General features: G+C 40.5%; 1 protein-coding gene across 1 annotated transcript in view; it reads right to left on the bottom strand.

Annotated features, from left to right (window-relative positions):
- Positions 1-287: 287 nt before the first annotated feature.
- The window catches only part of ppip5k1a (diphosphoinositol pentakisphosphate kinase 1a), a 41,704-nt gene continuing 19,946 nt past the window's right edge, over positions 288-22,045 (bottom strand). Inside the window, exons 17-32 of the mRNA XM_088641230.1 lie at positions 20,832-20,953; positions 20,420-20,602; positions 19,763-19,904; positions 19,272-19,495; positions 19,066-19,193; positions 18,418-18,532; positions 18,071-18,178; positions 17,575-17,691; positions 17,341-17,481; positions 16,748-16,841; positions 15,473-15,598; positions 11,473-11,535; positions 6,588-6,767; positions 3,832-3,969; positions 3,312-3,434; positions 288-2,583 (exon numbers count right to left, since the gene is read on the bottom strand). Of these exons, the coding sequence (XP_088497356.1) occupies positions 2,030-2,583; positions 3,312-3,434; positions 3,832-3,969; positions 6,588-6,767; positions 11,473-11,535; positions 15,473-15,598; positions 16,748-16,841; positions 17,341-17,481; positions 17,575-17,691; positions 18,071-18,178; positions 18,418-18,532; positions 19,066-19,193; positions 19,272-19,495; positions 19,763-19,904; positions 20,420-20,602; positions 20,832-20,953 (2,558 nt within the window). The 3' untranslated portion in view covers positions 288-2,029. The remainder of the gene's footprint in view (positions 2,584-3,311; positions 3,435-3,831; positions 3,970-6,587; positions 6,768-11,472; positions 11,536-15,472; positions 15,599-16,747; positions 16,842-17,340; positions 17,482-17,574; positions 17,692-18,070; positions 18,179-18,417; positions 18,533-19,065; positions 19,194-19,271; positions 19,496-19,762; positions 19,905-20,419; positions 20,603-20,831; positions 20,954-22,045) is intronic.

Below are 22,045 nucleotides of genomic sequence, written 5' to 3' on the forward strand. Positions count from 1 at the left end.
GGACAGCAAGTAACACTAAAGACTACAGTTCACTATATCAGTTCCACAATAACCACTGCTTACTATAAAGACAGTGTACAAAGTACAGGTACATGTCAACCCGAGTTAGATTATGCTCATAGAAACCACTGAATTTATAGCTAAATTGCTAACACACAAATTTAGCTAAAATATCCAAAAATGGATTGTAAACAGGACACTGACAAAAGTCTGCACAAACCTATTCAATGCTCAAACATTGTCACAGCACTACCAATGAACACAACACACAATTGCATCACTATCACTCAAATTTTTATATTATTAATTTCTTTTCAGATTCATTAACACAGAGACAATTTACAGTGTTTGCTTCAGAGCAGCATGGATTTTTCTAACCGACATTAAATAATGCATCTGATTCTCCAACATATTTCAGCATCAATACTACACAAAAAATCAGAATTAATTCATTCTGATTACAAAATACAGTATCAGTTCATTCTTCACTCAGTGCAATTGTTGAACATAGGCAAATAAACAATAAATCCAATTATAAACAGCAGTTTAAAAATGTTTTGAAATTCCATGTGTGGTTTTACAAATAAATAGCAACATGGAAAAAAATGTTGATATCAAATGAATTTAAACTCGTTTGAAATTTCAGGTTTAGAAACTTGATGTCATATCTATAGAAATAAAAACAGACATGGCATCAAAACAGTCTTAAGGAGAAACCCACTGTATTTCATTGATAACTGAGATCCACTGAGCATTGCTCCATGTTCTTCTGATGTATTCTGCAGTGAAAATGTCTTCCTTTTACTTCAGTGGCAGGTGATACTTAAAAACTTTGGCAATAAAGCACATTCAAGTGTTCGGATCCACAGGAATCCACTTAAGAGTTTTGATATATTTTTTTTTGGAAATGTTGGAAACAACGGCAACTGTACTTCAGCGACTTTCCCTCTGTCTCTCGAATTTAATCAATGTCTTTACTCCAGCGGCTAGTTTAGAGACGACAGGCAAATACTGATGGTGACCTCAAGCAGATTTTCAGATTATTAATAGGCCTAATGATCTTTTAAATCTGCAGGAAGATAACAAATTACAAATCTTTCTATTTATCTGAGGCTATAAAAATACATTTTTAAAATTAATATAAGACGTTAATGTGCACTAGACAAACAAATCTTCTTTCAAGATCAGAGTGTAATGAATGCAGTGATTGTTTTGTACCATAACCAAAATGGTTAAATACCAAATTTTTTAAAAATCTATATTTTTATACCCATGGTTTGGTGTCAGAAATGACATAATTTCATTCAGCTTCCTGATTTACTTTTCAGAGTGTTGTCGACAAAGTGCAAAGTTAAAATATTGTCAAAAGGAGTACGTTTTTCGGGACACTGAGCCAGCTTTAGCATTGGATTCAGTGTATAAAAGCTGTAGAAAAGTGTGGGCTACAATTTTTTTGCTTCATCCCTGGTTGTTTGCACTGAAACAAATACTTATTTTAATGCAATTATTTCCTTGAAAACTTTGAAAATATATGTATATATACTGTACTAAACTGTTTACGGATATCAATAATTGCTATTCTTGCAAATAACAACAGTGATATTTTTCAGTTCCCACAGATTAAGGGCCAATGCATGTGATCACTCTGACTCAGATATACTCTGTGTAATGGATTACAAGGTTTGGAAGAAAGGTTTGGCTCCACAGCAAACATGAAGGTGACATCTGACTACCGAATTTGACTGCCACAAAACAATAATTTGCATTGTGATTGAAAACATGATCATAACCCAGATCATTACAGGACCCAACCACAAATGCATTCATAAAACATTAGAGGATACAGGACCTTATTTAACACCTGTCTAAGTTATGTCATCCTTTTGAACATCTAATGGTAGGAAGAATTAAAACAACGCCCAAGGATCACAACAACATTGCCTCTTCCTCTTGCTGAGTCACTAATGCTGTGATACTTGTATGGATCTAGTGGCATCCCAGGATGGACCAGGCTACTGGGGATGATCTCCTAAACTTCCACTGTCTCTTGTGTGTCAAAGAATTCCTCTGTAGCCTCAGGAGTGAGGGGCGTTTGTGCATTGGATCCTGTCTCAGAACTGCTCTCTCCGAGCTCCAGCAGAACAGGGAGAGAGCCAGGGGTCCCTCCCAATTCCACCCTCTCCAGGCTCAGCACAGCCAACTGGGAAACGGGCAGGTCTTGCTCAACGTGTTTGCTCAAGGGTTCTTGCGATTCTGGGCTGCTAGGAGTGGCTAGAAGAGGCGGGTGAGTGCAGCTGACAGGCTGATCTGTACTGTTAAACTGCTGGTCGCAGGACTGCTGAGGACTGGGGGTTTTGCTATTAGGTTGGGTTGCTCCGGCGGTGCTGGTGTCAGTGGGTGAGCTGCTGGGAAGATTGGCAGTAGAGGAGGGCTGGCTGCTCCCCTGCTGACTGGAGTGTGCCTCCTCACTGCTCTGGGGCGTGAGAGGGGTTTTGTCACTGAAGCTGAAGCGTGGAGACATGTCTGCTGTCGTGGGCGAGGAAGGGCCAGCACTGGACACTGTACTGGAAGGACCACTGCTGTCTGCACAGGCAGAAACAAAAGTGTTTTTTACCATTCAGTTCTAGGAAACCTGGACAGTGATTAGTTTGAGACTCCCTTCCCTTCTTTTAGTTTTATAAGGAATTTATGATCCACTCTCCATTTAAGTTAAATCAAAATGTATAATAAAATAGGAGTAAGCAAGCAAAATAGAATGACCTGGTTGCTGAAATTTAAAATTAAATACAGTATTTTGGAAATTTAACAGTACTTCAGAGGCTTTGCCCTGACTAAATTAATCATCAGCACAGTACATGATGAAGGGAGAGAAAGCCGACAGAAAAGAGCAGACAATGAGAGTCCTGCAGTCAGAAATAGCAGCAGATGCTCCACAGGCCAGTGCAGACTGTCAATGAGGGAGCCCTGATTTAGTCCTGATAAATTGTTCCCTGCCTTAGGAGCTCGTCAAATAGTAAGCAGTAACATAATGTGGTGCAAAACAATGTGAGGTTTGGCAACAGGTTTACCATTAACCATCCTGTGTTTTTGCTTAGTGTTTAAACCCAAGCAGTGCCCTCAGGCCTTCTGATCTTTAGGACTTTTAAAGCAAGTGCAAAAAAAGCCACTCAATGGATCTAACCCTGAGGCACACTGACTTAGTGGCAATGCAGAATTGCTCTGGGTTCTGTAGGTTCTCTGCTGTAGCAAAGAAGACAGATGAGGACACCGGAGTTTAGGGCTCGGAAGTATTACTTCAGTGGAATACTCACACCAGGGTGGGCGGTCAGAGCGGTGTCTCAGGGACAGGACAGACACGGAGGAGGACAGCACTCTCTGAGGAATGAAGGCATCCACTGCAGGCTGGTTTTGGGAGTCAAACATGGCTGAGAGAGCTGCACAGGCAAGGGCAACAGCACAGCTGTTGTTATTAACGAATCACAAGGACAGATGAAAGAAATTAGAACCCGTTGTTCACTACAGCAGTACCATGAGCATTAAACCAATATGGATGAGACTAGCAGCTGTTTGAAGAGGAAAAAAAAAGTTTAGTTAATTTATTTTTCATACCATTGTACCAATAAAAAGCAATGTTGACTTGATTACTACATGTGATCAATTATAGGTGTTAATCCTTTCCGATTGCTGGGAGAATTATTTCTGCTGCTTCAGAATTATACAATGTCACTAATTTTCTGAATCTGTCTTTCCGGTAACAAGAAAATATGAATAAGATAACACAAGGGCTAGGGAGGAAGAGTTAAGATTAGGGTCAGAGTTATGGTATGATACCTCTGGTGGCTCTGGAGTGGGAATCATTGCCACTCTCACAAACGGCAGTCAGGAACTCGTTGACCTGCTTGAGTGAGAGCGAGTTGTGCAGTGTCTCCAGTGGGTAGATAGAGGGCACCATCGAGCAGCCTTCAAATCCTGCAGCAGAGTGGAGACACAAACCAACAATCCCACCACCCATCCATCAGTCTGTGCAAAGAGGTCTCAGAGTGAACTCAGACCTCACAAGCAAGCGTCATCTCAGGAACACCATTACACACCAGAGATCACTGCTTAGTCAAGCTGGTCTTTACCTTTTACTAGTTGAGTCTTTGCATTTGCAGAGGTTCCCCACAAGCACTGCAGGTTTGCACACACAACCCTACTGCTTTTTCATTATGAGTTTCTAAGTGAGCTACTGGAGTCACACAACCTTCAATCAAAGCACCAATCCATTCAGAATGACAGGCTCAATTTCCAGGAGACGTGATCCATACAAATGCACATACTGCAGTCTTGTGCCAAGGCTGAGGCACTTTAATATAGATATATGTCAATGTATAGAACATCACACCACCATACTAAGCAAGCATAAGAGACGACCCAAGAAGTCACCTCAATGCTGTTTGGATTCCAATTATGCCAGTGTTCTTCGATCTTAACAATACTTTTTTCTTAATCAAACTCCTGTTAAAACATGACAAATGCTAATCATGGGCACCCTGTGCCCCAATGAAACAAGTATTTTTTTCTTTCTATAAACATATGCTCTGCCAGCAACTGGTGTGTACAATAGTTATTGCAGACTGCAGTCAGGAGATATGTTGGGTAAATGGTGGAAATGACAATTCGGTAAAAGTTAGTACTAACTTGGAGTCAGCCAGACAGACTAGTATCTACGGTAATTTGTTGCGAGCAATTACTGTACATCCTGCAAATTATCATCATCATCATCATCTGCAAAAGACATCCCCGTCAGGTTGTAAATCAAGACAATACTGTACCAGAACAAGTCCTAATGTACTGTGATACAATATGAAGTCTGCTTCTCAAAAGTGAAAAAGTCAAAAGCTTCAGCCTTTTCACACAAATTGGGAACCCTTTAAGAATTCTATTTACTTGATGTCACTATGACGTAACGACAGCATAGGTAAATGCAATAATATTAGCATGAGTAAAGAAAACAATTACAGCTGAAAAACCATGAAGCAACTTCAAGTACCTCGTGCAGCATCTAAACAAGCCTCTGATTCAGCCTAATCCCTAATTTCATGCTGAATACAGTGTTGCTTGCATTTTCCTGCAGACGGAAAATAACCACAGCGTACCCTTACAATAGAAGGCAACAGGCCTTCAGGAGGCAGAACAGTTCTTTAGCTCATGATTCTGTGTATTTCAAAAGCAGGACAGAGACTCTAAATACAGCACTGGTGACTATAAATGATTGGCACATCTTATCCTCACACTAGAGAATATGAGGTGATCGACTTGCACTAGCTTCTGGAGCTCGAACAGGACAGGAATAATTCTATTAAGCAGATGTTGAGAGGGACACTTAATCTAATAGTGAACATTTCCCCTTAAGACATTTTCCCACTGCAACCTACCAGCTGGGGATAAAAACTATTTTTTCCTTAGTCCCCCAATGTCACTACAGAATGTACCTGACAACGGAAACTGAAAATTATATTTTTACTTTCTAAAAAGAAACTTACTCCAGGCTAGTATTCAGTTCACATTTAGCCACTTTTTCATGCTGTACCCATTCCTCAGAGATACTGTCTGATCCCTGCTACTTCAATGGGAGGCAGGGAACGTCCGTCACAAAGATGTGCTGGAAGTGCAAATCTTGGCATCTCCCTGATAGGAAGGCATTTAGCCGACACACAATATGCAGCAGTATTTCATAGCACAGTAGTGATGTTTCCCTGTGAGACTATGCTGATGCTTATGTCACACAGCACATGCAATGATTCCACGAAGCAGAAACAGCGTGGAACACTGGAAAACCCCAAACAGTCATGATCAACATCAGCACTCTGCTTGGTGTACCTTAACAGGCATAGTCCAAGTCTGCTGTACTGAATATTACACTCGACCCACTGGGTCCACTTATATAGTATATTGTTTCACCCACACAGCAACTGCATTATAACACAAGACTCCTTGTAAGCTTAAGAAGCTCTGCACCACAGCCAGTAACTTCTGAAGCCCAATATGCCCCGGTCTGAAACTTTCAATAAACCCTGAACACAGAAAGAGAGCACTAAAACCTGTCTTTTTACGTAGTGAAACGGCATTACCGTAAATGCCAAGAGTTATCCAAACAAAAGCCCATAGAGCAAAGCTCAGCCAGAAGACGGGGATTTTATTTAGTTTTGTAGCCCAGCAGCTGCATCACTATTCAAAGAGTGTGAATACCGGATTGCTGGCGTGCAGCCGCTGTTTCACACAGTCCAGCATTCTCAAGAGACAAATAAGTCAATATAATCGGCTAGGATCAAACATGGCAGAAAGAGCACAGCCCCACTGTGGAGAGAGAGGCAAGGAGAGAGCCATGGGCTGCTAGAACTTGGATGAGAGATGAATAACATAAACAGATTGAAATACAATTTAAATATACAAACGGTCAGAAAAGCACACACTAAAGAGCTTTCCTCAAATCACAGGCACACATGCAGAAGGAGTGCAACGCTACACAAAGCCGAGCCAACTGTGGCAGCAGCCCCCGCCGCAGGCACAACGGAGCAGGGCAGGGGGGGGTCTGCAGGGCTGACCGTAGAGGCACTCTATGGTGTCCTGGCCGGAGATTAACCAGTTGCGGAAGAGGCGCAGGTGGTAGGAGCACTGGTGGAGGTGGTGGGCCAGCGCCGCGTCCAGAGAGAGCGGGCGCCCCATAGCCTGGTCTGTGGAAAACCGCCGCAACAGCTGGGCCACATGGTGCTCCTCCAGGGGCTCTGAGGAAGAAGAGGTAGAGCGAGGAAGGACAGAGCAGAGCAGAGGAGGAGGAGCCAGCAATATCCTACCTGAGGTACAGCTCTCGGCTATTCTTACACTCGCCCTTTTCAAGGCCAAGGGGACGAACGCTGCGTGTGCTGGTGACCAGAATGTCCTTCATTTACTGCTGCAAAGTTTCATCACAGACGTGCTGTCATAGACGGATAGAACAACTGGGCATTCCGAAGACCATGTTTACCCTATTTAGTCAAATTGTTTTGATTGACCATTTGTGGAAAAAACTAATTACATCCTAGAGCTACTGTACCTTCGGAAAAGAACTACAACAAATCAAGCTCCCTGTATTGAGAGTGCTGAATATCAGCCCAAAATGAATCCTTCACACCTTTATTTAGAGCACTATGTGCTACAGAACCTGGACACAAACCAGATCAAAAACAAATAAGTTTTTGTATGGCATACTAAGGTTTGAGGACACATTCCAAGATTGCGTGCTTGACCTAAATGCTAGTCCGGTAAACTTTAGTTACAGGTTACATGCTCAGGCATTTCAAAAGCCCACTTAATCTGGCTAAAAATGCATTTCTGTTACTCTAATGCAATAGCCACATACTGTACCATGTCACTGGGGTTAAGCCCAGTTGGAATACAGACAAAGAAATGTCCGCCACTTGCTCTCTGTACCATCCAAACCCAGCTACAGTATTTCAAGATACAGTAGAAACACTTTTCACCTAGGCCTCACTGCTAACCGCTACCGTATACAATAAAAAACCAATCCCACTTTCCAATCCAGCTACAACATACTCCCTCTATTAAGTGGATGTGAGAGGTGCACAAACATGAAAATTAATCTTTTAAGTTTGGTTCAAATTTTATTTATTTTCGTGCTCTTCTCTGAATCACATTATACCAAAAGACATCGGTATGGGTGTAATACCACTAAATGGGGGAAAAAAACAGACTGGTTAAATCAGACTCTATTGATGCTGCTATACTATTTTTTAAGACAATTAGATATGAGATATCTAGTCTCTTTTATGAGACAAAATGCTTTTAAAACAGCTTATTATCTACATTTACTTGCTGTAATGTGCATTAGCAAGCTTCAGAGGTTAGCACGTATTTCTAAGCACATGCATAACGAACCCTACCATTGGAGTATGATGGACAAAGTGGATCCAATCTCCCATTTCTCTAAGTCATGTTTAAGTTATTGCACCTATTCAGGAATCTGAATCCAAGGTCTCTACAGGTCCAAGAAAGCCACTGTAGACTTAGTCAAAGATGTACAAAGCATAGCCTGTCGTGTTTGTTACAATCCAAAAAATCTAATAGCTTATCAAATTATTTTCCATTTATGTTTTTAAATCAACAGCTCTATTAAAATAATTTAATTGTCAAGGGCCAGCAATAAGTAATGTAACTCTAGCATTGCTAACATGAAATTCACTGAGGTTTACAGAGTCACTTTGGCTCCTCAGCAATCACATGTTTAATGGAAATGAGGTTATGCAAAAGAGCATGCAATTCTGTTATCTGTGCATTAGCTGTAGGAAACCAGAGTACTATTGTCACAATAATATGCATGGATATATATACTATATATTCTTTTTTACAGTTGTAAAAATCTTCACCATTTCCTAATGTTGAAACCTAATTTAAATATTATCAAATTAAACATCAAAGTACCTCTTTTGCATTTTTCACCTGTATCTGACTTGAAATACCGGAAAAGCTGATCAATACCGAAATGTCATGTAAATAAAAAACAACAGAAATTCATGCTAGCAACATGTTGCTACAAGTGCCACTATAACAAAGGTATACAGGGGTCCAGAGGTACAGTATGCAAAGACAGTTGTGAGTTGTAGAAAACACAACTAGAGTTGTGTAAATCTTGAGTATGAGGTACAAATTCTTCAGTAGTTGACCTGCAGTCCATAAAAAAGAACAATCCTTAGGCCTTCACTGCATTCACCCTGGACTCCGATAATTACTGTATATCTGCCCTTATGTAAAGACGGGCTATCTGTTAAAAAGGAATGCTGGTTAATTAGTTGAATTATTATGAGAGTGCATCACAAAGAGATACAGAAAAACAAATGAGGTGATCTTATTTTGGAATTACTGTTAACCGGCAGATGGATTAGGTTGGAGAGATACAGAGATAAAGTCTGCAGAATGCATAGCTGAATATACAAGGTGAATAGTACTATGATATATTCTGCATTGTGAGCTGAGGTGGCAATGTGATATATTCCTAGCCGTCAGGATTAGATCATGCTGATCAAATTAAGTGAAAATCCACACTACAAACAAGAATTACATTCATTAAGCACCCACTGTTTGCACTGTTGCTCTAATCAACAGCCTTCTGTAAGGTTATGAACACAACCCCTGTTCCGAAAGCTGATGTAGACTAAGCCAGGGAAAAAAATAGATGCAGATACTGTCAAGTCACTTTGTTCTGGTGGTGTATTTTTATTTTGTCACAAAGCTCAGGATCCTGAAAAAAAGTTGCAGCCACACAACTCAAGTCAGAACATTCAAGCCTTTTTACTCTCAACACTTTAAGAGACAATAACTTTAAACATGAATGTTATCACATTAAATAGAAATGCAAAAACCCCAATATCTATAAATAGCAAATGATAGTACAGAAGAAGTAGAAATGCGAGTTAAGAGTGGAAACGTTTTTTCACCCTTGGTAAAATTGCAAGATCAAAATCCAATTATATTAAACTTATGTCTAAATCATTTCAGCAGAAACAAGCACACATACGACAGTAGTGCAAAAAAGTTTGAGGTAGCAACTTTATAGGATTTCTCTTAGCAAGCAGTCTTCAGGAGCTAAAGGTCAATAATTTGTGTGTTTCACATCAGATATCCTGGTAAAATAATTCACTTTATCAAAATTAATAACTACATTAAGAATATGCTTTTTTAATTTGTGTTCATAAATGAGGCATATGTTAGTTCCTTTGAACTAACTCCACAGCTCTTTTGCTTCCATAATGTTATCCAATTGCTCAGCTCCCTAACTAACCTTTTCAGCATTGTTCTTTCTTGTTCCTTTTTTTCTTGCTGTCTTCTATCCAGCAAGAAAGGAACTGATGAAAGCAGGTTCCATTTACTTTGTTGCTTATCACGTTGTAAAATGTATTGTATCCTGTGCAAATAGAGCTTAATTATTTTTAACATCTAAGGAATTTTTAAACATAAAAATCAGTGTTTTGTTATGCATTATTTAGTTGTGTGGTTTCATAGTGCATTAAACTTGAATGTCACAAAAAGACTGCATACAACACACACATGTATGATGTACAGTAAGAGGGCTGACAATGTTTCACAGCACAGTAGATTAAAGAAATCATTACTGTATGTTTCTTAATTTATACACTCCGCTAACAGTTAACTGAGCACATGCTGGTCAAGGAACCTTCCTTTTTAGATTCACATGGAAACAAAACTTTCATCTTGGAAAAAAGGCTACAGTATACAGTATATCCTTACACACGTGTTGCATACTGGTTACTGGCAAATAGAAACAATTCATCAGCCTGTGAATTGCAAATGAATCCTCTGAAGACAAAACGGAGACAATAAGGAATTCTCTTTGATATGTCTTTTTGATAACCACTGAGTCAGCAGGAAAAAGTACCTGGCATAGAAAAGCTTAAAATAAAACATACAGAAAACATCCAGTATGGCTGCTTGTGTCTGAAGCTAACAAGTTTCAAAAGGCTTTTTCCTTGCAGTTCACATCAAAGTATGCCCATTGTTTTCAGGGCTCCAGAGTTAGCTACTATTTTGGTCACAAGTGAAGAGGAGTTTATTGGCCTTGGTGCAGTGCCTTTTGACAAAATTCAGCATGCAACCTCTTACAGTCTTGCTAAGGGGAGGGATTCAGGCATGAGAAATGAGGTCTTCAAAAACTGCTAAGGCCCTCACATTTCACAAGCACTTAAACAAACACAAACAGATCATTTGTATTCATTCAAATGAATCAATCAATTAACTCAACGATGATAAAGACAGATAATGAACACAAATCACAGTTTAACCCTTTCCCCATTAGCAATAACAAGTTCTAAGGATCGGGCCTTCAGAATGTGCCGAGGCAAAATGCTTCTGCTAGCTTAGCAGGCCACACAAATCCTCTGGCTAAACTGGCAAATCACTCACTTAAAGACAGATCTTTCTCTTATTATTTTATGAAGTAAACTAGCATCTAGAGGCACTCCCTTACAATCTGCTGCATCTTCAGAGTCTGTGTTCTCAGCAAACAGTATTCTGTATGTGGAAAAACTAGCAAAAGTCATCAATAACAGGGGAAGGGTTAATAAGTGGTGCTTTTCAGGTGATGGTTTAGATTCAAAACATCCTGAAATTATATAGATTATAAGATGTATATACACACACATGGGTATATATACACATACATCTATCAAGAAACATCGAGTCATTGGGTGAGAGTGACAAATTTACGCAGGAGTTTACAGACAGTATGTAAAAATGGGAAGAGGGTGAGTGTCCAAGCGAGACGGGCAAAGAACAAATAAGTCTGGTTAGAAAGATGTGAAGAAGGCAGCTCAGTAAAAAAGGAAAACAAAAATAATAATAGTAAGAGTGTGTTTTTGAAAGACATGCAAGACAAGGGATATGGAGAAGTGGAAATATACTTGAAAGAAGCAGACGTACCATTAGTCGGATGCTTTGCAAACGACACAGAAAATCGCTTTACTGCCGGCATAGACAACAACTCTGAGGAAATAAAAAAGGTCACTAGCATTACCATCTCTTTCACTCTGGACCGGTAACGGGGGTGTGTGTCTGTAGGGGATGTTGGCGGAGAGGGCTGTGGTGGGGGGGCAGTGGGGGAGGTGTGAGACACTGGGGAACTGAAGGATAAGGATTTGTTTAATCAAGGCTGTGCTGGGCTAGATGGAGTAGAACATTCTGGAAAGCTGTGAATGGTGCAGGGTATATAATGTTTCAAAAGAATGTAACAGACATACACTTTCATATCAGAAAGTGTTCGTAGCCCAGTATGACTTTTGGAAGCAGTAATTGTAAGTACAGATACTGCATTTGGTGCTTACCCAAATACAATCTTAAGCTAAGCTGATAAATGTTTAACATATAATTAATTTTTGTCATTTTGGTTTATGTTTTTGACACCTACAATTTTCTAGGTTTACAGTAGGTCTCTTTGGAAAAAGATCTTGAAAAAACAAGGCAAGGCAGAAAACAATGGTAAGCCCCCTCAGTTCTCAGTTTTGAGAACGGAAAGATTACTCACTATTCCACTGAACCATTTATACTTTTATTCACCAAAAGTTACCCAAAGTAACCAGTATTATGAAAAGAACTGCTTAGATCACATTTGTGTGCTGAGATTCAAGCATTGAACTCTGATTTTCCTTTAGAAGCTGCCATGAAAGCTCAAGTACTTTCACAGTGTACATCTACATACGTCCTTAGACAAGAAACAGGACTCTGGCTTCTCTCTGGCTCTTAGCAGGTGACAGACAGCACCACAACAGCTAGCACTGCTGGACATACCAGCATACAAGAGAAAATAACTTCCCAATAATGAGAAAGACCCTTTTCTGAGCCCTTCAAAAAGTCCAACCAGAACTTTTATCCCTATTAAAAATCATCCTGCACCCTTCCAGGCTGGGTAGGCTTTTCCAAAACACAATTAACTTAGATGTTGAAAAGATGCGTCAAAAGTGTCTTGTTTAGCTTACCGTATAGTCATTTTTTCTCTTTCCCTCACCCCCTCATACACACTCACACAAGCTCTAAAAATGTGTTCTGTGATTTTTGTGTCTTAATCTGCTAAAAAGACAGAAAATGGAAAATAACTGAATGAAGTGATGATGCTCTAAAAAGTGATCATTTGGTGGTTCAGACAAAAAATATGATGAACAATGTGATGAAAGACGACGGAACGCAGATAGTGGGCTCTATGTAACCTGATGCAACAGCAGTGTTATGTCGTCTAGACACAAAAGATCATTCCCTAAAATGGCACCTTAACCAGCAAGCCCTAGGTGACGTCACAGCGACACCTAGTGGACTGTATGGCAAGATGCAGAAGAAACCAATCTATAATCATATAAATTGTCTGAAATACAATTGAGCATTTACTAAGATAAATCATTAAGAATATTTTTTTCCCATGATTCCATAAATCCATTTTTTTCCAGTGCCTTTTTTCTTTGTTCTAACATAATTTAGTTTTGTTTTAGCTTAGTTTTGCATACATTCCGAGCATAGGTTAGTTGTGATACATTCTTATAACACTGTTTAAATAAAAGCATATGCTGATTTTCTGGTAAACAATTATGTCAAGAAATGAAAACTGCATCAAGTTAGTCACAATGCTGTCAATAACAATGACACTGCTACTTCAATCAATAACATGAATGAGTTGTAACCCTGTTGGAATTCAAGAAATTAAATGAAGTTATAGCTGTGTTAAATAATGTAACCTTTAACATAACTCGTGTTCCATCCCTACAATACTTATAAAGAGAACTCACTAAAACAGTCACTGGGGTAAGCTCAAAAGCAGCAATATACCGGCAGAGAATGCTAAAACACCACTGGCATGATAATCTGTGACAAGCAGCCTTTGACAAGGAATAGAAGAAGAGTGTGGACCTCTCGTGGCTTTATCTTGTAACTGCACCAGCTTTTGTACATGAAGAAATAGAAACTGTATGTGTGGGAAAACAGCATCTTACACCAGACCACAGGAGCAAGGGATACATCTATCTCAGTAAAACTGTTCAGATGTTATTCGGATTATAACAGGATAATATGGACTACACAGCAATTTACACCCTGTGCTCAGATTGTTCATGTTCTATTATGTACAAAAAGGAGGAAGACTGTTTCACCAGACTTAATGATACTGTCCTGATGTACTGTAAAACGATGTGCAGGTCTGTTGATTTACTGTTATTTAAGCAGTGTAGAAAGCTAATTCCTCTGAAGTGCATTCAAAACAAAACAAAAATCACATTTTGACTATAGGTTCAATAATATTTTCATCTTATCAGCACATTTTATTTTGCTTTACTTAAATTCAAAAAGCCTACCCTGATTTACAACAGCTGTTCTAAATCTACCTGCTTTCACAGCCATGGCCAGTATTATTGCTACTTTACTGTAGGTGTGCTTATTTCAGAGCAAACGTGCCAGAGCAGTCACCAAGGAAACCAACAACAGTGAACAGTGATTCTGCAATTCAGATTAAACTGCATAACATACTGTATTGCAACTGGACACTGGCCATCCCATCAGAGCCAGGACATATACAAGGTTATTCTGAATGATTTCAGTTTCAGAGGATATGTTAGAAGCTGAGTTTTAGGTAAAATTCTGTTTCAAACAATCAATCAAGGACTGAATGTCTTCATAAAGCCCACTAGCCTTGTGTATGATAACTGCAGATGCAGGGGTGATGAGAATGAGGATGATTTTATGATGAGGATGAATATGAAGATCACACTGCTTTGAATTATGACACTGCTGATGGAAGGGAAATACCAAACCAGATAATTGCTGAGATCTTTAAAGTAATTGAACACACAATGTAGCATTACTGGAATAACAATGTCATTCTGTTCGCTAAATATGTAATGCATGTGTCACTGCAATCGGCATTGCAATTGAGACTCAAAAATCTTTTTGAATTGATCTTATATGCTTCTTTATGGTGCTACTTTCTCCTTCGTTCATCCTTATGTAAAAAAAATGTAAAGCACTAGTATATTTTCTCTGCAAAATTCCAAAGTAAAATGAAAGCAACAGAGTTAGCATAGTAAGGCTTTAGCAATCATAACAGCATGAAAAGCACAGGCAAGAATGCTTAAAATATAGCTGCATCGGCCCCAAGAGTTCACAGGAGCCATGGCTATAATATACAGTTTATATATCATGTTAAGTACAGTTATAGGACACTTCACGCAAATCACTTCAATTTAATTTGTTTGGGGGATATGAATTTCAAACCATTGCTGATGGTAGGTACAATAGTTAGTCAAAGTTAAAAGTTCAGTACATCAAAAGTCAATTCCACATCAGCATGAGGCTATGATTCCTCCTATATACAGATTGCTGCACCAGAATGCGGTAAGAGAAACTGACCTGATGACACAGATTAGAATTACAAATGAATGAAGCATCCCACTATGGGATTAGTGATTATTTTTTATCATTTTTTATCTTTTAGGTGAGCAGTCCTGAGAAAGAGCTGCTGTCTTTGAAAAACATTAGGTTTAACTTCTTGCTCATACTAATGGCAATTAAAATGCTCCCAGACACCCCTCCCATGTTAATCACTGCTCTGTGGGTTCTGAAAGTAATGCCTTTCCAGCACAAAGCTAAACCCTGTGCAGTTACAGTAATGGATATTGGCATGGGCAAGACTTTATATAATTGGTGCTAGTCATGTCGATATAGGTTGATGTTTTCACCACACACGTTTTGTAACTCAAAAGGGAATCTTCCCCCCCCCCCAAGACAACATCGTAAGACCAAAAAAAGCTGTCCCGATCCCTGTGATCAGCATGATAAGGTCAGCTGAATTGTGTCGATTAAGAGTGATGTCTGGACTGATGCTTCGCGATCACCTATCCTGCGTCACTGCTCAGGCTTTAGGAGTAAAAGAATCATTACAACATACCGTCTTTATAGGACAGACTGCCAGTGGAGAATTTTTTGCGGTGTGTACGAGCGTAGTCTTGAAGGTTGGGGGCGCTAGAAGAGCCTCCTAGGACTGTGGTACTGAAGAGGCCTGCGCACTGAGACCCTGTGTAGGAGAGCCACAGGGCAGGGAGGGGAGGGATTAGTCTCCACAACACCACATGCAGTTATTCAAAGAATGTTTTTTTTTTCCAGACACAATGAGGGGGAAAAAAAGGAGTTAAACTAAACCACATGCCAGACACCAAGGTCACCTTAAACACCTGTGTGTCAGCCAAAATATTACACTTGAGCCAAATACTGAAGGGAAAACTTTCAAAACATTTATGGCGTCTGTCAAAACATGATGTGAAATCATAAAAGGTCAGTGTGCCAGCAAAAGAAAAGGAATACAAAGCACTTTATGGGATGCTAAAAATTTACTGCTGCTATCTTGACGGTTTTTAAATGTTATACTGCATGAATAAATACATCTTCTCTTCTATAGACACCCTCTCTCATATTTGACAGATCTCCACTGTCTGAATTACTTGAACAACAACACGGCTAATGCAATAAAGCTGTGGTTTGTATTTCAGAACCATGGTCAATTTAAAAATTACAGGATTGCAAATAAAATTAACTTCTCCTATGCAGCCTAATGTATTCCTTTTATTTATAGCGAGGTATATACTGTACTGTAGGGGTACAAATCTCCACAAAACTAACCTAATATACTGAACATATTCTGCAGTCACCTACAGTATATGTGAGAACTAGCATATGTATAGAATGAAGTTAGTTCATTTTCTGAATAGAAAATAATAGACCTCAGATTAGTCTGTTAATAAGGAAGTTGCAGTTGCACTAACACCGTATCATAGACTTTGACAGAATTAATATTTTACTTCTTTTGGAGTGAGAAGATATTATTACCACTATCCTTGAAAGCCTCTCTACAGTCAAGTGACTGCAGTGATGTATCCTTCCTACTGGAAGCATAATTAATTTATGGAAACTGGCCAGACTAACTTAGATAGCAGAGGACAGTCCAGAGTGAATAAGCAAACTGTAACTGTATAAGCACCTCGACTGTACCCTGCTCAGATGTAATCAGAGGGTTACTGCACATGATACGGAGGGATAAATCACGAGCTATGCGATCATGAAAACTGGCTATTCTAGACACATACACAGATCACCTCTTTAGCTCAGATTTGGCACAAGGAATGCAGTGACTGATGGCAATGCTGAACAGCTGGAATCGGACACCAACCTAAGCCGCTCTGTTTCATCTCGGGGGACTGCCGAGAGCAGGAGGGGAAGAGGCGGTAACCTCCCGTCTTGGAGGAGGAGGTTTCGGAGAGAACCTGCACAAAAATAATGCCAGAGCGAGGTCAGGGCAGTCACAGCGCAGGCGTTCTTCCAAATATCACACACGTCACGTCAAGCAGCCCATGCCAACTCTGAGGCCTACATGACAACCACAAGCATGTTCTGGCAACTGTCTCCAGTAATGATTTTCATCTACGACCGACTAATTTACTGCACTTACTTAATGTTTGTTAAACCTTCTATGTTTCTTGAACACTCATTCACTCATCCCAGCACGCGGCTTTTGAGATTTGCAGTGACCAACATAAGGCAATGTACAGCTTGAGCAGTTATTTTAATACTCTAGGCTTAGAGCACGCACACCCTGTGTGTTACATTTAATAACTGATTAAATATTGTGCTTCAGAAATGAAACACATCAAATGATACTGTATGTTGGAGTGACTGAGATTTCTTTAGTTTTTGTTCTAAAAACCTCCCCGAGGGTAAAGAGCACAGAGGAGCAATGGAGATGGTTTCTCAACTCTGTAGTACCTCCATGGAGCCAGTCTTGCGAGTGCGCGTGAGGGGCGATTTCTTCTGAATGCTTATTGGCTCAGAGAGTGGAACAGCCCGGTCCGGCTCATCTTGGGACAAGTCTTCCAAGCTGCCTGGGTCTGTCTGCTTCTCCTCGTTCTGTCACACAGAAAGTCTGTTAGAGAGCTGGGTAAGCTGTGCAGCAGAAAACACAGCTTCCTTCCCCCCACCTGGAACTGCCTGGGCACTTGCCTCAGCAGATGCAGGACGAAACCCAAACCCCATGGGCGCATTCTCCTCCTCCTCACAGCCTTTAACCCCGGGGCTGAAGTGCAGCTCCACATGGAACCTCTCCTCTGATGAGGGGTCCTGCCAAAACAGCACAAAAACAATGAACATAGAATCACCTCTCTAGCACATGTGAGTTGATCAGACCCTTATAACCATATAGGTGTAACATAAACAGCTCTCCACTCAGCTCCAACAAGGCATGATGAATAGGTTCATTCTTTTAACATAACCCCACCCCCCTGCCACAATCTTTTCCTTTATTTTGCCAAAAACAAAGAGGACACGTAAAAGTAGGGGAGTAAAATTTCTGGGGATCTAGGCTTTCACCAGCTGATCTTTATGTTTCCACAAAGGGGAAAGCAATTGATTCAGATCAATTTCACATTGGCCTGATGCTCCAGCTTCCTCTAGGCTGCAGGTTGTGGGACTTGGCCAGCCAGTCAGGGGAGCAGCAGACCTTGTTGTTGTCCTCGTACAGCATGATGACGATCTGCGTCATGTAGTTGAGCTCAGAGACTGCACTCAGGTAATCCATCGCACGCTTCCACTGCTGATCCTTCTCCTCCTGTCAGGGACACAGACATCAGCATCAGAGTATCAGTCCCCGCTAGGCACCGCGCATAAGGTTACTAAATCTTAGCAGAATATACTGTATACATATCGTCTTTCCCAAAAGGCCATGCAATGTGAACCAGTTCACTCACGCTGTACTGAGTTTCAGTACCTTGGACTCTTTTTCTCCCAGCATTTCAAAGCGATCCACTGCCCCGTTCCTGTTAACTCCCCAGTGTGTTTCATGCTTACATTCAGCAGGCCTCCATAGCGGAAGATGCTGAGCAGGGAGTGCACATGGCTCTCGCTGGTGAAGTACAGTCGTGTTCGCACGTGGCGCCCTGGAGACATCACCCCACGGGAGTACCTGAACAACCAATCAGAACAGCCTGGTTTTAACATCACCACTCTGCAACAGCCTTGATATTTTAAAAGGAAAAAAAAACGTGCAATGTGCTGAACTATTTTGTTGGGCTTCTCTGTTTTTTCATATTAAATTTAATCTTAAACCTATCATCACACAAATGTGGATCTTGGACACTTAACACACATGCGTAGGAGTATAAATGTGATAAATGTAATTCTGTGCAATGTCACCACCCTTTGAAATCTGGACAGTGCAGAACTATGCTGTTCGTGAGGATCTAGTCTTTTACTGAGAGCATCTGCTGTTTGGCGAGTGGCACTGTGAATGCACAGAGCCTGCAAGAATACGGGACTGAATCCCTGCAGGGACAAGGGAAAGCCAAACTCTTCACATCTACAGTGATACAAGTAAAACTGTGTTTTCCAAAAAGCAGACATTGAATTCATGAACAGCCATCCATTAGAACCCAGCAGTCTGTTCTGATGAGTGAAAAGGTAAAGTCATTGTTAAGGTTACGCATTGTGGAGACTCACAGAGGGTGCAGCTTGTTAACCGATTCATCCTCATGCGTCCTTTGCAGGTCTAGCTGGATTTTCTTCACCAGTGGAAGGCAGTAGGCATAGGAGATGTCCAGCTTCTCTTCTTTAGAGATGCCATATTCCTAAAGCGAACAATGGCAACAGTCAGGTAAGAAAGAAGGAGAAGTCTCAAGCAGGACGTCGAACACTTCAGCTCGTACCTGAGGGATGATGATGTCAGCCAGAGCACGCGAGAGCCTGAAGAGCTCGAGCGTATCCTCTAGCCCCAAAGAGCCGTTGTGCTGTACATCGTACTTCACGCAGTCGTAAATGTCAGGGATCTTGCTGATGTCGTAGCGCCCACTCTTCATGCGGAAATCCCGCTCCAGCTTGGACCAGCGCTGCAGCATCAGCTCCAGGGTCTCACTGTGGTACAGCTGCAGGTCTGTGAGGAGCAGGAGAGGGGTTAAACTACAAAGACAACTGGGCTTTCAAGCCTACAACCCATGTCTGCTGCCCACCATGAAGGGGCTGAACGGCAGTAGCTACACTTGAAAACTGAGGCTATACTGAATGGCATGCAGTGCTGACATCACATTTAATCAGGTCAAACAAACACCAACACTTCCTTCGAAGCACAGATTAATTCATTTGTTGATGCATTTTTTAAAAGAGTTTCCCAAACAGTTAAATATCTCTAAACCTCACTGACCAGCTGACTTGGGGTCCTCAAGTCTCCGGCGGATTTGGGAGGTGAGGCTTTGGATGAGGGCGTAGACGCTGTCACAGGTCTTGACAGGATTCCCCACCACTTTCATAGAATTCAACAGAGACGAGCTGCAGGTTGGGGCCAGCTTGGCACAGCAACAGAGAAAACAGAGATCAGCCTCCGGTAATGCATACCACTATTCAATTCCAGCGCTAATAGGACAGAACAATTCATCTTACATCCAGAAAAAACAGATATTATTGTTAATTGACACAAGAAATATTTAGAAGCTTACAATTTTCATGAGTTTAGAAATTCAGTCAGTTATTTCACACAGGTAAGGCTAAAGAATAAAGATTAATGACTGTTTGGAGGCAAAGAAACAAAACCAATGTGAACTCCTTCTCATTGTTCTTAATGACCTACTGTATTACCAAGGCAATTACACTAGGTCTTATGTCATCTGCAGGCTGTCAGGTGACTCTGGTAACAAAGAACACACAATCATGTTCTACTTTAAAGACCAATTTAACATTAAACTGCTCTTGATTCCCTGGACAACTAATGACCATGGGAGAAACAGAGGTACAAGACTGCAAAAATAAAACAAAATGGTATAGATACTGTAGGAGAACGTGTGACAAAAGGACCACTGGATACCCTTTCGAAGTCGTCCTCTGTAAAGTCCTGATCCTTCTGCATGATCTCGTGAAGCCGGGCCTTGACACGGTGCTGGCAGCCGCTGAGCGAGTCGCTGTCACTGTCCAGCAGCCCGTTCATGTTGGCGCTTTTCACCATCTGCACCAGGATGGGCGTGAGCTCCCCCTCCAGAGCCAGCAGGCCCTGCAACACACAAGGCTAAACCTCAGGGACTATGAGCTATACACAATTGGACAGTTATCTACACTAACATGGTTCTTCATCAGCCAGTGATCATCAGAGCGATTAAAAGAGTAAGCTTACCTCCTCCCTCCACATTAATTAGTATGACCATCAGAAAGTACTAGTTTTCTAAAAGGTATATTATCCAGGTCATAGCCGATTCCTGTTACAGTCAGCATCTGTACAATACCTTGGCAAAGGCTGCTGCTGTCATCTGCACCCTGCCCTCATCAGAGGCGTAGATCTTAAGGTCATGCCGATAGGTGCTGTGCAACCGGAGCAACCCACAGCCGGGAAACCCAGCGTAGTCCCCTGCAGTCAAACATCACAGAACAGGGACTTTTCACACAGAGGATCAGCTGAAAGCCTGGATATACTGTACTTACAGTAGACATGACCAGAAACTGAAACATGTCTGCCTTCACTGAAACAAAAGTGGAAAACCTCTACCTGAAACAACACAAAGTAAAGGAGTTCAGTAAGTCACTGGTAAGATATTGCACAGTTAAGCATAAATTTTCCAGACCTTGTTGGTGTGGGAATTCTGAAAGATTTTGAAAGAAAGTGAAAAATGAAATATTAATGTTTGACAGAGAACGCAGATTCATCTGTAAATGGTTGTACACCACCATCCACTGTATACTGGTACTGTAAGTTAATTCTCTTTTGAGAAAATCGGAGATACAACACATCAATGAATAAGTGCATTTCCATGGTGTATAGTATATAACCAGTTAAATGCACAAAGCACATTTAGAGAATTAACACTAAACAAATATGGGTCTAGAAACTGATATACATCCATATATCCATTTGGATATACTGTATATCCAAAATAAAACACAACAGCTGAATGAAAACTGGTACCCTGCATTTTTTTTCAGCTGCAATTGGCATTTATACAAAACAATAATTTGACTTTTGCCTCCAGCACTGCAGAGAGAATCAGTGCTGGTGCAACATGGATAACATTTAAACATATCTTTGAATAATAAATACAGAATTTTTAGCTTCTTGTTCCTTTTCATGCACTTACATATTTTAATTTTAAAGTAGCATTAGGTCATATGTAGACTACTTCATCCTTGGATCATTTCAGATGATGTCAGGCACAGTTGTGACCAAAGAAAATTATAAAACCAAATCAAAAATCAAATGTCTCTAATTAGTCAGAAAAAAATCAAGCTAGTTCTTATCAGAAGTTGGGTCAATAGAATTATTCCATGGACTTTTTCAGATCATCTTTTACACACCCTGTTGGAGAAAAAATACATAAATGATGTGTTCATGTTTACATTGCCATTTTAAAAGAGGACAACTGTATGTTTAAAATATCCAGGCAAGACCTCTTTATTGTTAAAATATATGGAAATGTAGCCTCATACCACAAGGATAAGGCTGGAA

Source organism: Lepisosteus platostomus, chromosome 7 (genome assembly GCF_059453375.1).
Source record: "Lepisosteus platostomus isolate fLepPlt1 chromosome 7, fLepPlt1.hap1, whole genome shotgun sequence".
Classification (NCBI taxonomy): Eukaryota; Metazoa; Chordata; class Actinopteri; order Semionotiformes; family Lepisosteidae; genus Lepisosteus; species Lepisosteus platostomus.